Below are 17,857 nucleotides of genomic sequence, written 5' to 3'. Positions count from 1 at the left end.
GAAATGTCAACAAAAACCAGTCGCAGACATAACATGTACGCGTGACGGCTCTGCCGTATCTTGTACGCGAGATGGATGCGGTCTGTGAAAACAGCCACAAAGATGCTGTGAGCATTCATATTCAAAAATTTCAAATAAACAATCATAAAAGACACTCAAATATAAAGTTTTATCTAAGCATGATGTAATAATAAGCAACACAATACAAGCCAAACTTCACCTCCCCCAGCTTAGCAAGTTTAGAGAAGTTTCCATAGCCAAATATGTATTTTGAGAGAATGTAAGAGCATGGTACAAATGTAAAGTGAAATCAAGGCTATTGTCAACACGATCAGGGAAGGAGTTTACAGAGCCCTTTTGGGAGCTTTTGTAGCAATGTCAACATGATGTTATACATTGTCAACATGATGTTATACATCGTCAACATGTTATACATCGTCAACATGATGTTATACATCGTCAACGTGATGTTATACATCGTCAACATGATGTTATACATCGTCAACATGATGTTATACATCGTCAACATGATGTTATACATTGTCAACATGTTATCCATTGTCAACATGATGTTATACATCGTCAACATGATGTTATACATTGTCAACATGATGTTATCCATTGTCAACATGTTATCCATTGTCAACATGATGTTATACATCGTCAACATGATGTTATACATTGTCAACATGATGTTATACATCGTCAACATGATGTTATACATTGTCAACATGATGTTTCCTGCGTTACATGCTCACAGTAACATGTTTGCATTTTTTTCTCCCCAATGCAAACATGTTACTGTGAGCATGTAACGTGAGCATATAGAAGAAAATTATCTTGTTCTCCCAGCAAGAAAAAGAAATATGTCTCCTTTCTCCCCTTTTTTCAAATATATTAATATGTAATACAATAACTCTTTACATGATGATGGGACTGAACACATCGTCTTTACTTGTCCCATTATTTTAACCAAAAATGTAGTCAAGGATAATAAGAAATTCAACTAACTTGCAAGCATCAGCCTATTTCCTTCTGGAAGACAAGTAGCAAGTGGTAGCCTGTTGTCTCGCACTTTGAGGTACTATAATGCTTATACTGATTCTTACCACATATTGCCGTCTATAATGCGACCCCACGTGTAAGGCGACCCCCTGTGTACAAGCCTTCAAAATGGATGCTAGTTTATATACCCCGACTATAACATCGCATACAAAGGCTCGCTAAATACAATGTTTATTCCTAATGTAGGATATTTACCATCCCCAAACACACTCGCGTGATAACCTCTATTTATTCTAGAAGAATATATGCCATCATTATGGTGTTTCATTATGACATGCCTAAAACATTGACCAACTGTGGTTGACCAAGTACATCATGTACACCTTACAATTATGTGGAATAAAACAAAAACTAGCAAGAATCTCTCACAGCAATAAGATAACAAAAGGTGGAAACTTAACAAGTGAAGCCAATAGCCAGATAATTGGCGTTGATAGGTGATTAGCAATAGACAGTGCTAATTACTGAAGTGTTGGCTTCTATTGTCTATTGCTGTGATCACCACTGTGGTGATGATTTTATTACAGTTGATGTATGTACTAACTTGTGTAAATATGGAGAGACAGTGGTCAGTTTATGTTGATGACAATTTGAAGCTGATAGTCATATATATATGAATTTGCATTCGACACATATACATCAATTCCATGTTATTTCAGTTAAAGTCAACTAATAAATATAGATCTTACTGTGCGTAGCATATACTAAGTGTCTTTGTGATAAAACAGTAGAATGTGTACATTTAAACACATTTTACACATACAGTACAGGCTATTAAAATCAAACAGATGGCCAATACGACAGCTCGATATAAGACCCAAGAACTGAAATATTGGATATTAATCATGCTGTTAAAAAAAGGAAATCAACAGGAATTGATGATGTTCTATCAGAATATGTAAACATTCCTCAGATATAGTTATTCATTATTTAGTCAGTATTTTTAATAATATTCATGAATTTGGAATGTTTCCGGAAAATTGGTCTCCAGGAATAATGTTTCTGTGTGTGTCGGGTATGGGATACCCTTCTACCTCGGCAACTGTTCTTCTGTAGCTCTCTCTCAAAGTACAAGTTGGATTTGTTACTCACAGTCCATTATTTGAGACAGAATTCTTGAATATTACACACAAGAGGTCCTAAGTTGTTTTTCTGAAGCCTGACTTGTTTATGCACAACACATATCTAAGGGATAGCGGCCATAAAATTTTCGAGTCCCGTGATAGGATTCGAACCACGGACCTGATCCGAGGTCGGACGCCTTGTCCACATGACCAAAGACGTTAACCCCGTCAGCAAGCTGACAAGGTAAGGATGTCATCTGTGGGATGACTCCACGCCCTGCCACACTCTGATACACTCTGAGTCTGATATATTTCTGATCCGGATTTTTAATATAGAGAGAGAACCTCTCTGTTCAGCTGTGAGTCTCCAAACCCCCACACTACTCCTGGACAACAAACAAAATACTATCAATAATAATTTCAGCTCCTCCCCCGAAATAATGTTCAATGTCATGCAGAATGAGTCATAAGCTTATCTCAATAAAAGCTAAATGCCCTTCCCTCAAATGGTAATTTAGTTCGTGCTATCAAACTCTTCTTGTCTAAAATAACTTGATTAACTACCTAAATTTATCAGTCAATCAGAAATAGTTAATCAGTTAAGTGAACATAGGATGAAAACCAAATACTATGTCAGGCTGTTTGGCGCCAGAAAACCTTTAATCAGCCCATTCCATTCAAGCAGTAGTTCTTACAATATTTGGTCATGTCAATACTGATAATTTATTCCATCTTTTCATTTGCTCTTTGGCACTTGTATATCAAGACCAGATCTTGGTAATTCCCTTCAACTCTTAAGAAGTTAATTCTATTACAAAGAGAAACACAATCAATAATCCTTGACCTCATAGGTCTTTTGTACAGCCTCCCGGTACAATCACCCTTCTCATTTCCATTTCATATTTTAACCCAGAACTTTGTAGAATTTCATTAACAACATAGTAAGATTATATTGATAATAATCCCACCGCACAAAAAAGGCTATTTGTGTAGTTGTCTACCGGGAATTTTAGTATTTCAATACAAATGTAAAACCTTGAAATGTAAATTATCCCTACCTAATTCTCAGGGACGGTTCAACACCCCTTGTATTTGCGACTAAAAAAGTAGTTTTGCGTTTGCAAAATCTTAAAAAAATATAAACAAAGTAACGAAAATTATTTAGGGGCATGAAAATTCGGTATCATACATATGATAATGATTTATATACAAAATCAACTTTGGCGAAAAATATACTTGAAAACTACCAAACCGCTGTTGGAAGCAAAGGAATACACGCTGGTCAAGTAAATGGCGCTTTGCAAAACCAATAGTCTCAATTGATGAGATAAGTGAGAAATTTACAGTGTATTACGAAACATTTTCAAGAGCATAACAAACAGCCTGAAGCGATATTTACTCCATAAATGGCCATCGCTCATTATTTTTGCCTAGTCAATGTGGAACAAATGTATAAAGGAAGACAACAGTTTGAGTGAGGGCTAGACACTTACGATAAAGGGAGACAATTTGAGGGGAGGTCACTCTTGTATGACAATAGTTCCGTAATAGTGAGATTTTCACAGCAGTGAAATATTAAGTGTTATATACACTGCTGTTAAATATCAAGTGCAATCAAAATATCACTTTTCTCAACTTTGGAAAACTCAGTCTTTCACACTTACGTATATAAAAAAATAATAAATCACATATGTATCCTTAAACAATTCAGCAATCAATCTGTCATCACTGTATGGATGAATAATAATTTTTGTGTACATGTTATCATGCTGCCAAACATAAATGATACATATTCTTCAGTCCACGTACCTGTCTCACAATAATCCCCTGAAAAGTGTTCTTTACATTTACTGCAAGCTCCATTTTGTACGTTACAGACATTGTTGAGGCAGTTCTTGCTACACTGGTGATTACATTGGTCACCATGCCAGCCTGTCTTGCATCCCTCCGAACACTTTCCAGTCAGTTTGTGACAGTACACAGATTCATCAGTAGAAGAAGGGGCACAGTTGGCGCTGCACGTTTCATCACAGTTTTTACCATATTTACCCAGGGGACATTCTTCACCCTGTCCTTGGATGGCTGAAACAATCATGTTGATTAAACTGTTGGTGATTCCTTATTATGTTTTGTTCCATTACAGATCTTCACATTCAGTACGTGCACAGTGAGTGGCCAGACAAGAAGTGCCACTGTAGCTCACATGGATATGTTGTCAGCCATTTGAAATGTCAACAAAAACAGCCACAAAGATGCTGTGAGCATTCATATTCACAAATTTCAAATAAACAATCATAAAAGACACTAAAATATAAAGCATAAAGTCATAATAAGCAACACAATACAAGCCAAACTTCACCTCCTCCAGCTTAGCAAGTTTAGAGAAGTTTCCATAGCCACACCTTCCTGCTTAATTCAAGGTTGTGAGGGTGGCTTTGAAAGTGAAGAATAGGATTGTAAGTTGTGTGATAGGTAGTGTGAATGGTTGTATGTGCAGTTGTTTACTAAACAGGTCTCATAGTTTATGTTAATGACTATATCTCTGACAGTGTGATGTCAGCAGATAATATTCCTCAAGGTCATTACCATATACATAATGGAAATACCGGTACTGCACAAAACGTTATGTTTAAAGGATTCTGGGTGTGGAGAGATTTACAACTGATAGTTTATTGTAAGTATACCTTCCACAACATAACACGAAATCATGTATACAATATCACAGGACTTAGAAATATAGTTCATAACTTCTTTATTTAACTCAGAATTTCGTATTCATGTGGTTATGTTTTAAAGACAACATTCATAAGTCTCAGTTAAATGATTTGTTTCTTTAATACAGTTGATGCAGTTTCACACTTGAAGGCCACAAACACTCTCAGTGGTGTATACAGCAATACATCACATTTGAAAGTTGTAAAAAAGTGTAATTTACTGAAGAAACCCTGATTTTTGTTTTGATAAAGTTTGTATACAGATGGATGATATAACTGTTGCTGTGAGACTTGTGTCATGTCATATGAAACTTTCTTTCAGACAAGGATACCATTGTTAACATAGAGAGGGAGACACTGAAAGTCCTAAAGGATCTTCTTGAGGTCCAAAAAAAGAGACTCCACTTGGAAGAACAGAAACTGGCCTACATCATCCCATTGGAAGCTGGCCGCTCTGGCTGACTAAATGTATCCACAATTATTCAATTCATATAAACTTTGATTCATTTTCAAAAATAAAACAATTCAGACAGTTAATGTAGCTTCTGCTGTCATTTATGATCGGTTACAAAAAGACATAATAAGCTTAATCACACAATCATTAAGAGAAACAGTAGTAGTATTATCTTAAAGTATCATATCTTAATGTCATCAGCACAAATGTATACCTTACTAATGTCTCAAATATTGATAAATGTTGTATGTCTGTGAGTAAAATAAGTGATGTACATACCGTGACCTGGACTTAAGGAGTCCAAAACCCTCTCCACAGTATGATGTGTTCTACAGTGAGCAGTGTTGTAGTGTTCCTCAGACGATGTTGTAGGGTTCACTATTGGTGTAAGTGTAGGCAAGGATTATATCCTACCTAAATATTATCCTGGGGGAAGTTTTACTCTAGAGTATAGTATCCTACCCTAGTGCCACACTGGTATGGGTTCAAATTCACTAGGGAGAATTATCCTGACACAAGAGAATTTCATCCTCAGGATAAAAAATAGAGGCGGATAGTATTGACTCTTACATAAGCAGCAATGGGCGACATGATTATCTGATGGAAAAAGTGTCAATTCATTAAACATACTGACAATGCCACTAAAGACAGCTTAAAATATTCCAATTTCAAATGTTATTCCATTTGGTGGCAATTTTGATGGTGTCAGTTTACATTGTGAAATTTTGTATTACCGTATCGACGTAATAAGAGCTCCGCTCTAATAAGCGCCCACGGCGACATTTGCTAAGATATTGGCTAGTGGAAAATCCCAATTAGCACCCCTTCCCATTGATCAATTTATTCAGTTATATTACGCACTCGTGTGTTATATACACCCTTAATTATGGGCAATAAAATTCAGGAGAAATATATCTGTCGTACCTAATCATTTCAGGCTGTCTGCATTAACCACGAAATTTATCTTTCAACTCTCTTTTTTTCCACCAAAATAATATTCTAATAAGAACCCCCCATTTCTAATTTTGAGAGCGCCCGGAGCGCTTATTACGTCGGACCACCTCCGTGGTCTAGTGGTAGAGCGTCCGTCCGGAGAGCGGAAGGTACGGGCTTGATCCCCAACCGCATCATACCAAAAGACGTTAAAAGATGGTACTTGTTGTGACCCTGTCTGGCGCTCAGCATTTAGGGGCTAATACAAGGACTGGTCGGCTCGGAGTCAGTATACTGTGTCTGAGTGGGGTATTCATGTTAAACTGCGGCATGGTATCGGCATCAGTCCGGACTAGTACAAGCAGCCATACACACACAGGTGCATGCACATCGCTATGTAACTAAGGAAGTGTTATCATCAATATAAAATTTGGTCAATACAAATTGGAAATGTTAGATAAAACATCCCTAGTCATGATGATTTACCGAGTAAATTGTATTTCCTGTTCTCCTAGGCTTGTGTTATATGAAGAGAATATAATTACCATTTGTGTTGTCGCGTAAACTGAGCCGGAAGTAGCAATCAGCTGTGCACACATATCTTGGAATCTACCGCTGATTCGAATACACAATGCCATTTAGAAAGTGGTCAAATGTAACAAATGTTATATTGATGATAACACTTCCTTAGTAAAGTACAGATTCTCGTACTTTTAGAGGTTGAGTCCCGTCCGGTATTTGCAGCGTTATCCCAAATACAACATTTGTTACCGGTGATAATCGGGATCTGGATAAACTACAGGGATAATTGCTATCATTATCAAAAGAACAGTCTAATATACTGAAAATCAGTGTCTAACTGTGACGTAGCTAAGGCATTTTATAAGTTTTGGCAACTTTGGAGATATATATTTCGAAACAATTTTGCGAGGTCACGTGGCCTAGCCAAGCGGGATCAGTAGCCATATCTGTGCTTGTAGACCTCTGCAGCTTGAAACCTTCTCCACAAATTAAAATAGTTGGATTTGGCCGAAATATATTTGAATTGTTACCTTGTTTCGTTTTGTCGCTGTGTGTACATCTGACTACACTTCTTAACGGTATGACAGGACAGACCAACTGTCAACAACGTCTGACCGTGGCTGTGACGTCTCATAGACTAGGGTTAGAGTAGCTTCCCTTTGACAAAGAGCAGTTACTCTAGCGGACAGACCGATGGATTGCCGCAAAAGGCAAGTAAAAACAATTGTTGTTTTGTATATATGGTGCTTCGCTAAATACAATGTTTATTCCTAATGCAGAATATTTACCATCCCCAAACACACTCGCGTGATAACCTCTATAAATATGTTAGTTTTTAATCTGTACAAATCCTGTAAAAGCAGAAATTAGTTAAAGTGAACATGCAAGTCAATGAAAGGGAGACAATTCTGTAAGAACTTACTAGAGTTATACGGGGTCGAAGCGCCACTTCCGTCTATTGAGGGAGGTAATTCTAAATCGATGTTGTCGATCTGTGTTTTGTTTACATTTTGAGTGTTGCAAGTAAATAGCTATAACTTTGCTGTAACAGTTAGTAATTTCCATAATGGTTTGAATTTCTGTTTTAATCAACATTACTGTAATTCACTTTCTTTGCAAAATATATTAATACTTTGTACCTTTTAATGTAAACAAATCTAGTCCGCTGTATTTATAGAATAGTCAATATATTTGTCAAGGAGCATAATTAGTATTGTTTACAAATATTTTCCAATTACTGTCAAAGCAATTTTCAAGTATTTTCATATTTTCATTTTATTATTTCACACATTAATACACAAGGTAATCTTAATCCCTAGATATAAAACAATGCCTAGCAGAACAATAATACTATTTAAACAGTAAATAAACATGTCTGGTGATTTTTTATCTCAAATTTCGAATTTGTACTGACGAAGTTTCTCATCACCCGTTCGTTTGCCGGACTTCGCTGAAAGGGTACGGTGTAAATTTTTTCTGCGCATAATATTCAAATTTCTTTTTTTCCAAAATATTGAACCCGCTAGAGGGGGGTGCACATTATACATGGGTGCGCACTATACTCAAGAAAATATGGTACTATAATCTTCAAAAGTAAGTGAAGCATTCGTAAACTGTATATAAAGTTGTCTCACTTTAACCTCTGAGATAAACCTGCCTTGCCTGCGTGCATTTAACAATATACAATGTTAAAGATTCTGACAAAGAATTATCTGTCATAACTTTCTCAAATTTGTCGAGAGTACAAATAGTACTAGTACAAATACTTGGCAAAAGCATATTTCTGAACTTGGTAAACAAGTAACATGATGTGATAAAATGAACTTCATCCTCCACAATTGACACACTCAGATTATCAAGACAATATTTACATACTCTATCCTCTCTAGCAACTCCTCCCCACCGCCCAATTTCAACAGCCAGTTTGTGGTTACCACATCTGAATCGACTAAGAACAATTCTTAAATTTGTACTCTTCATATTGTCCAAATACCTTTCAGGCTCCAACACTGATTTGATAATGGAATAACTATTAAGCTTACTTGTTTCACTTATAGATAGTGCCCATGTTTGTTTCCAACAATCCTGCAACCTTTCCCTACAAATTCTAAGGAAATTGGTTATGTCACCAACACCCTGTTCAAACCAAACTAGACCAAATCCAAGTCTGTTCAACAGATATTTTATTCTAGTTGCCCATGTGGCTCTACCAGCCCCATCTAACTGATATAACATCAGATAGCAAGCCTTAGGATACCTACTTGTGGACATGTTTAATATTTTCAGCCAATACTTAATTGAATTGAACATGGTTAGCATCCTAGCTCCCCATACAAGACTGCTGCTGGAGTGTTTGAATTAACATGGAGAACTTTTCTAAGAAATTTGCAGTGCACATTTTCTATAACTTGGACACTTTCAAAAAACCCAAACACATGATGCATAATATAAGACTGGAAAAAACATCCTATCAAATAGAAACAAGGACTCTTTAATGTTCAGCTTAGACTTTTTCAAGAATCCAAACAAAATATACAGAGCTTTTTCTCCTTGTTGTGCCAGGGTACTTCTTGCCAAACTCCATGAGATCTTTGGAGTGAAAAACACACCAAGATACTTATAAGCGGATACTGCTTCCAGAGGAATACCATCATAATGCCACTTTTCCTTTTTTGTTACTATACCACCTCTTCGGAATACCATGACTTTCGTTTTCTCCAAATTAACCCTCATCCACTTCTGACTGAAAATCCTGCTAGACAATCTATCTGGTGCTGTAACCTTCTAACAGAATCTCCAACATTAGCAATATCATCTGCAAACATCATCAAAGTGATGTTTTCAGCATACTCATTGACAAAAATACCCCTGCAATCATTAAACCTGTAATTATCTACTAGCTCATTCAAAAACAGTGAATAACAGTGGGCTTATCATACACCCTTGCCTGGCTCCTATTGTACACTCAAAGAACTCCGACAGTGAGGACTTGTTAACTAGAACACATGATTTTGGCTGGCTATACAGAGATGAGATCACTGTGAAAAATTTACCTTTTACACCTTTTTGTAAAAGTACATATTTCAATAAATGGTGCTGGACGCTGCTGAATGCCTTCGAAAAGTCTGTGAATAAACAATAGCAGCGCCCTTTTGACTTGGAGAGGTATTTCTGAATAACCGATTGTAATACAAATATATTGTCTATGATGCTATGTCCATTTCTGTAGCCAGCTTGTTCCTCAAACAGCTTTTCTTTTTCTTCACACCAGCCAACAAGTCTATTACTTAGTATTTTGGTAAAGGCCTTTCCAATTACTGATAACAAAGATATTTCCCTATAATTATTAGGATCTGTATTTTCACCATTTTTATGAATAGGAAATATTATTGCCTCGGTCCATTGTGATGGGTAAACTCCAACAGATAATATCTTGTTAAATAACCTGTGGATATATGGTAAAAGTATATGAGATACCCTTTTTCAATGTTCATTTAAAATTCCATCAGGTCCTGGCGCTTTGCCATTGGGGAGATCATTAATTATAGATCTAATTTCCTCCATAGTAATAGTCTTATCTAAAACTTGTACACCCTCAACATTGTCACAACAGGCTGTGTGATCTTCCTTATCCCAGATAAGTTAATGTACATGTTCACAGAAGTCAGGGTCAGTATCAAGTTACTGTTGTTTAACAGTGATGAAAAATGATCATACCATTCCTCTGGTGAAATTGCTTCACTGCAAGACCTCCCTTGCCTGTTGTAGTGTTTGATGAATTTCCATAAGTCCTGTGTGGTCACACCCACATTATTTATCACCCGCATTACATCTGGTTTATCCGCCATGTCATATCTGGCTTTTTTTTGTTTACATGCGTTCTTAAATTTATTTCTTGATAAAATGTATTTCTTGAAGTTAATGTTAGAACCAGATAATCTAAACTTGTCTAAACACTTATATTTTTCACCTTTGATAATCGCACATTCATGGTCCCACCACTGGGGCTGACTAGGGGAGCGCCCCTCAGACCCCTTATTTGATTTCATACCACTTAAAATAGCACATTTACAAATAACTTCAGACAAGTTGCTTACTGCCACATTAATGTCATTATCATCCAGATTCTTTACAAATGTCATTTGCAGCTCGCTGTTGCATGTTCCATTTACAAGTTGGTCACCATATAGCTGGCAGGAGTTTGGTTTCCAATTTAGCTTATTCCATGACTTTAACTGCTGGCCTGTCTTGTGTGGATTAACTTGAGGGATTAAAGTAAGTCTACGTGTCACTGGTAGGTGATCTGATTCTGGTATGGCAAGTATGTCAAAATCTGAAACACTTTTGTAGAAACCAAGACATAGTCTATTACACTCTTTCCAGTATGTGAGATGAAAGTGAAATTACCGCACCTATCTCCTCCAGATCTTCCATTTAGCATGTGTAGCCCCATCACTCTACATAGTGATAGTAGTGATCGTCCAAATAAATTCACAACATTATCCTTGGATATTCTGCTAATGTTAAAACAGTCAGTATCATATTCTGCATCCAGGTATGGGATGTCATCATCAATTATAAAATCTTGCTCAAGTCCAACCCTCACATTCAAATCACCTATTACAGTAAACTGTATATTATCACCATACTCAGATATGACAGTCATTAGTTGACTCCGGAGGCTCTCAATCCCATTTGTCTCATCTACAGTCCTGTAATACGTTGAACTTTCTGGAGGGATATAATTGAAACACAATACTGTTTTCATGTCAAATGTACAAGTGGTCCCATCAAACAATAATAATGCATTTATAAGCAATATTGTCATAATAGTAACTTAGTGAATTTTCCAAAGTAATCCAAGGGAGTTAACTATGCATTCACTATTGCTCTAAGGTTGCTTAACCTGGATCGGCTAAATGCTAGGTGTAAGCCTAAGTCATGAACTGAATTTCAACTTTAGTGTTAATTGATAATTATCCGTTTGAATTGCATCTCACATGTGATGCCATCTCATATGTGACACCATTACTGTTTTGAATAAACAGAAGTTGTCCTGGGTCTAATTCTTCTTTTGAATTCTTTCAGGTAGTAAATATCTATAGAAAGTTACACCGTTCGGGGGGTGTTACACAAACTTATATACATAACTCACCAAGGATTATGACAAGCAGGCTGTACTTCAGCATCTCTCATTCATTGCTGACATCATCTGAAATGATAAAACTATCTATGTTGTATTTACCGTATTCATCATAATAATTCTCCAAAACCACACTGTAAATCATGAAATGCACCACCAAATTAATGAGGGTGTCAACCCCCTGGCCCAAAATGTATTATGAAATTAATACAATTACTCCTTCCTTTGAACTTCAAAAACGATAACACCAAGACTGTACCCTGTCAGTAAGTGAGGTGAGGTAAAATTGGGTTTAACGTTGCGTCCAAGATTATTGCACTTATATAGCGATGTGCATGCACGTGTATGTGTGTGTGGGGCTGCTTGTACTAGTCCGGACTGATGCCGATTTATAGTGCTAGCTCACTGAGATACCATGCCGCAGTTTAACATGAATACCCCACTCAGACACAGTATACTGACTCCGAGCCGACCAGTCCTTGTTTTAGCCCCTTAATGCCGAGCGCCAGACAGGGTAACAACAAGTACAATCTTTTAACGTCTTTTTGTATGACGATGTCGGGGATCGAACCCCGGCCCTACCGCTCTCTGGGCAGACACTCTACCACAAGACCACGGAGGCGGTCTGTCAGTAAGTGGGTGGGTGGGGAGTGAGTGAGTGAGTGAATGAGTGATGTTCAAGCAATATTCGAGCGATATCACGTGTGACACCAGAAATGGGCTTCATACATTGTACCCATGTGGGCAATCAAACTTGGTCTCTGGAGTGATGAGCAAATGCTTTAACACAGCATTTATTCAATTCATGCCATAAATGCAACACACAAAGGTAATTTCTTTCACTGGTGTCGGTGTATACAGGCACCCACAACTCAGTCAGCCACAATAATGTATGTAGTTATCAAACTTGTTACCTAAAACGAGTCACAAGCATTAACAGCCAGGGCGATTAAACACATGGCCTCAGACCCATGACACATGACATCATAATAACCTTACAGGCAACCCGATAAATTTGGCTGTTGCCAAAAGACAGCAGGACTGTTGTAACCAAAGTGCTCTACCGCTTATATAGTCACCAAGGGAGGCAACTCCACATTAGCCAGAAGCTGTCTGTGACGGCAACACGTTCCCATACCAAATCAGCAACCACCTCGCCACCCCCTCGGGAAGAGATGTGCGCTGAATGAAGGACCAAAACTGAAAGACTACCACGAACATGTGTTTATTCTAACAATATCATTGTCTATGTATTCCTCTTTGACATGTCCTGTTCACTGCCTCACAACTCTTCAAATACATGATTACCAGCCGTGAATTATCAAATGGGTGACATACTGAAAATAATATCACAAAATTGTAGAGGTATCAATGATAAAACTAAAAGTAAAGAAAAAGAAAGCAAGTATCTACTGTTTGCAAGATGTGCCTTTGACAAAACTATGGAACAAAATATTGAAGAAGAATGGAAAAACAAAGATTGCTCTTTCAGCTTTCATAATAGGATTTTAGAGGTGTAGCCATACGAAATATGAGATGTTAAATGGCAATGAGCTTATTGTAAAGATGGACATTAACGATTACCAACTAGCTAGTGTCACTGTTTATTGACCAAATATAGAGGATGTGAAATTATATTACAATTTAGATAAGACATTTAGATCTGAGAAAACAATTCTAGTTTCAGATCGGAGCGAATGCCTTCCAGATGTTTGATAAAAAGATTCTACCTATGGTTCTGAAATTTGGGGATTTACTCGTAACGAAAACATTTAAATTGTACATAGATCTAGAAAATATTGTAAATTTATCTTGGGTTTAGGATATAGAACTCCAAACTGTGTTACATATGGGAAACTGGCAGATATACTCTATTTATTACATATTTTGAAAAATGTATCAGATGCTGGCTCTGTCTCCTGAGAATGTCACATTCGAGGCACCCATACCAATGCTATAGAATGTGAGTAGGCATTATTGATACAAAACACCCGAATTGTGCCAGCAACGTAAGAAAGATACAATTCCAACCTGGTTTTGGGTATGTGTGGATTGCACAGGAAGTGGAAAGAAAGGGCAATGTGTATCACAACATAAGATCTATTTGTTCAATCTCTAATTCAGATTCTCTTTTTAAACTTGCCAAATATCTCATATGTGTATTTAAAATATGGGAAGAATTGTAAACTCTTTGTAATGCTCACTAGACAACAGTTGTAGCTATATTTGTGATATGAGTCTTTAGGCCTGAACTACAAATAAACTCATTTGTATCTTGATTCTTGTTGAAAATCAACAAAACTCTTTTGTAACAGGCTCAAGTGGTTTCAGAACAAGCAATTTAGATTGTCATATGGAAAATGACATACACATTTAGCCTGCACTTAGTGTGCAGTTCGCTGCAATAATAAAACCTGGACAATCCCAAATAGAAAAGGGCATTTTTAAGAGAAATGAAAGAGGTTGAAAAGCTTACAAAATTGTTTAACACAACTCATCAGCTGGCTCAGCGTGAGATGACCTTGACCGAGTTAGAAGAAGTGTTACTCTTGCAAACTGTTAACTTTATGTGGATTGACTGAGAAATTATGTTCATGTCACATCGACAAAGTATTGCCACAGAGCAGTAATTCAGCCTGAATTATTCAGGTGTAGAAATGCATTTTCTATCATCATGATAAACCTTGACCCACTTATATTGTTTGAGGCAGGACGAGGAGAGCAGATATCTTTGATGGACCAAGGGAGATAATGCAGGCTTTATGCTGTAAACTACTTGTTGTGGGAAGACACAGATTCTTAATTTGTTGTGTTCAGTACTGACATCAGATACTCGACATCCGGAGGCCGTTCGAGGGATGTGCCAAAAGACTAACTTGAGCCAAATGATGGATATCCCAAAGACAATAGACAGATGGTGCTCATAGATAGGAGGACATTTAGCCTGTAAAAACAATGACTTATATCAGTGTTGTCTGTCTTGCATCAAAGGACTTCATTTATCAGTTCAGTGTGAGGGTATTCATAAACCCAGCAATAAGAAGGATTCATAGATTTAAGTTTTCATAGCAATTTGCTTCAATTTAATCACATGACTTGTAACTTCCACAAGGTTTTTGTGGGGCCGAGCTAACATGTATAATAAACATAGCTGAAATTCGGTATCGTTGGTTATTGTGAGTTGAGGTGTTTTCTGTTGTACAAGTTTTACTTTGTAACTGCCACTAATGTTAGCAGACTGCAGCAACTATATGCCATGAAACAGCGTGCTAACCGAGCTGGCTGCACGACATGTTACCGCAACTAAGGTGAACTGATGGCCTGGGGTGTGATATGGCCTTGCCATGGGACAACCATGGCGGAGGAAGAGCAACAACGGACGGTGTGTTTGACTGGTGTGTGTTGTTAAATGCCTTACAGTGAGCAACAACGGTCGGTTTGTTTGACTGGTGTGTGTTGTTAAATGCCTCACTGTGAGCAGCAACGGTCGGTTTGTTTGACTGGTGTGTGTTGTTAAATGCCTTACAGTGAGCAACAACGGTCGGTTTGTTTGACTGGTGTGTGTTGTTAAATGCCTCACTGTGAGCAACAACGGTCGGTTCGTTTGACTGGTGTGTGTTGTTAAATGCCTTACAGTGAGCAGCGACGGTCGGTTTGTTTGACTGGTGTGTGTTGTTAAATGCCTTACAGTGAGCAGCAACGGCCGGTTTGTTTGACTGGTGTGTGTTGTTAAATGCCTTACAGTGAGCAGCAACGGCCGGTTTGTTTGACTGGTGTGTGTTGTTAAATGCCTTACAGTGAGCAGCAACGGCCGGTTTGTTTGACTGGTGTGTGTTGTTAAATGCCTCACTGTGAGCAGCAACGGCTGGTTTGTTTGACTGGTGTGTGTTGTTAAATGCCTTACAGTGAGCAGCAACGGTCAGTTTGTTTGACTGGTGTGTGTTGTTAAATGCCTCACTGTGAGCAGCAACGGCCGGTTTGTTTGACTGGTGTGTGTTGTTAAATGCCTCACTGTGAGCAACAGATGGACATGTTGTTATGAAACTTTTCATGGATTGTTCATTCCTTCGTCCCAAGAGACATACATAATTCGTAGGAAACCAACACCCGCCTCAGACAATTCTGTGACTGCTGTGGCAGTGACACATTGGTTTGAAGGTGTTTGGGATTAGTCTGAGAGATAGCCTACATCAACTTTCCTTATATCTCTAAATTCAACAAGTTTAATGAAGTATTTCACCAGTAACCGATTTGGATGCGCCATCTTGTAATGGCAGTAATGAAAGAACCATGTTACCAAGGATACGCTAGTTCCAAGGATAAAGTATATACACTCAGCACAATTGATCTTTTGTGAAGCATCTTAGAAAGTGCTATAGAGCTGTATGTGTCAATGTAACAAATATTCCACCAATGCAACATATACTCCACCAATGCAACAGATATTCCCTCAATGCAACATATATTCCACCAATGCAACATATATTCCACCAATGCAACAGATACTCCACCAATGCAACAGATATTCCACCAATGCAACAGATACTCCACCAATGCAACAGATATTCCACCAATGCAACAGATATTCCATCAATGCAACAGATATTCCATCAATGCAACAGATATTCCACCAATGCAACATATATTCCACCAATGCAACAGATATTCCACCAATGCAACATATATTCCACCAATGCAACAGATATTCCACCAATGCAACAGATATTCCACCAATGCAACAGATATTCCAACAGTGCAACAGATATTCCACCAATGCAACAGATATTCCACCAATGTTACAGATATTCCACCAATGCAACAGATACTCCACCAATGCAACATATATTCCACCAATGCAACATATATTCCACCAATGCAACAGATATTCCACCAATGCAACAAATATCCCATCAATACTCAAACAAAATTCAATATTCATATCTAATATTGATTCCACATTGACCTTTCAACATCATCACAATTTCCAAATCCAACCCAAAAATCAATGTCATATCAACGTTATGCACAACATTGTTCCAACAGTACGTGAGTTACCCTTCCAGCCCCAATAGTGTCGTGTCTGTGACAGACTGAAATGATAAAGGATAATAAAGGCCTTGGTAAATGAACTCTAATAACTATGATTCATTTTCATACTTTAGATTATTCTTCCTATATGTTTACGTAGGATTAAGCGGAAATAGCCCATCTCCAGGAGTCAGGGGTCATGACCCCGCCGCGCCGTCAAGTACTAAACCGTAAACGTGACAATGCAGTGAAAAGTAAACTTAGTACTTTCAGCAGTAAATGCAATACTTACACCTTCTTCTGATTAGTGACTTTTTGGGACACTATCTGCGGGTAAACGTATTTAGACTCAAATGGTAAAACACAACTAGTCTAGCTGAAACTTCTCCAACTTTCTAGCTGTTCCCGTTCATAGGCCGGCCTATGCATACCTTCCGTGTCTAAACCTGTGATACAACTATTGAGTTGAAATCGAGATATTGTTTCATGTATCACTACGTCACTCGCTCCCTTAGTTAAATAAAATTATTGGTGCATACTTACAGCACGAATTGCAAACATGTCCTCCTCCTGTTCGGCTAAAAATCTACTTTCGTTATTGGAACGGAAGGGAGACAACTCCAAATGTTCCTCTCTGAGCAATGTCACTTTGCTTTTTCCTTGCCGGTGTCACGAAATATATTCGCCCCCAGAATAAAATCTCCCCTCGGCGAATTTATACCAGTACAGTTCCGCCCCTCTCAAAATATAAACTCTCCCCCGCACTACGAAATAACAAACCCCCCCCCCCCCCCCCCCCCCCCACCCACCCACATGCAGTTCAATAGTTGAAGGCATTGCCTAAAAGTCGGGCCGGGCCAAGACGGGCCAAAGTGTTATTGGCTAATTACTTCATTATCGGCGTTCATACCTACATGTACATATTATTGACGCA

The 17,857-nt window shown here is 37.9% G+C and overlaps 1 protein-coding gene across 4 annotated transcripts in view; it reads right to left on the bottom strand.

Moving 5' to 3' along the window:
• Positions 1-17,521, bottom strand: part of LOC139448314 (serine/threonine-protein phosphatase 6 regulatory ankyrin repeat subunit B-like) — a 38,323-nt gene extending 20,802 nt beyond the window's left edge. For 3 of the 4 annotated variants that reach the window (XM_071229863.1, XM_071229864.1, XM_071229865.1), the window contains exons 1-3: positions 17,467-17,521; positions 11,908-11,964; positions 3,939-4,211 (exon numbers count right to left, since the gene is read on the bottom strand). In XM_071229863.1, the coding sequence (XP_071085964.1) occupies positions 3,939-4,211; positions 11,908-11,941 (307 nt within the window). In that variant the 5' untranslated portion in view covers positions 11,942-11,964; positions 17,467-17,521. The remainder of the gene's footprint in view (positions 1-3,938; positions 4,212-11,907; positions 11,965-17,466) is intronic. The other variant, XM_071229866.1, reaches the window with a different exon arrangement.
• Positions 17,522-17,857: the final 336 nt, after the last annotated feature.

The sequence above is a fragment of the Haliotis cracherodii genome, unplaced genomic scaffold (assembly GCF_022045235.1).
Source record: "Haliotis cracherodii isolate W230 unplaced genomic scaffold, xgHalCrac1.p SCAF_7, whole genome shotgun sequence".
Taxonomy (NCBI): Eukaryota; Metazoa; Mollusca; class Gastropoda; order Lepetellida; family Haliotidae; genus Haliotis; species Haliotis cracherodii.
Note: the sequence above shows the minus strand (reverse complement) of the source record. Positions and strands in the feature narration are given on the sequence as shown.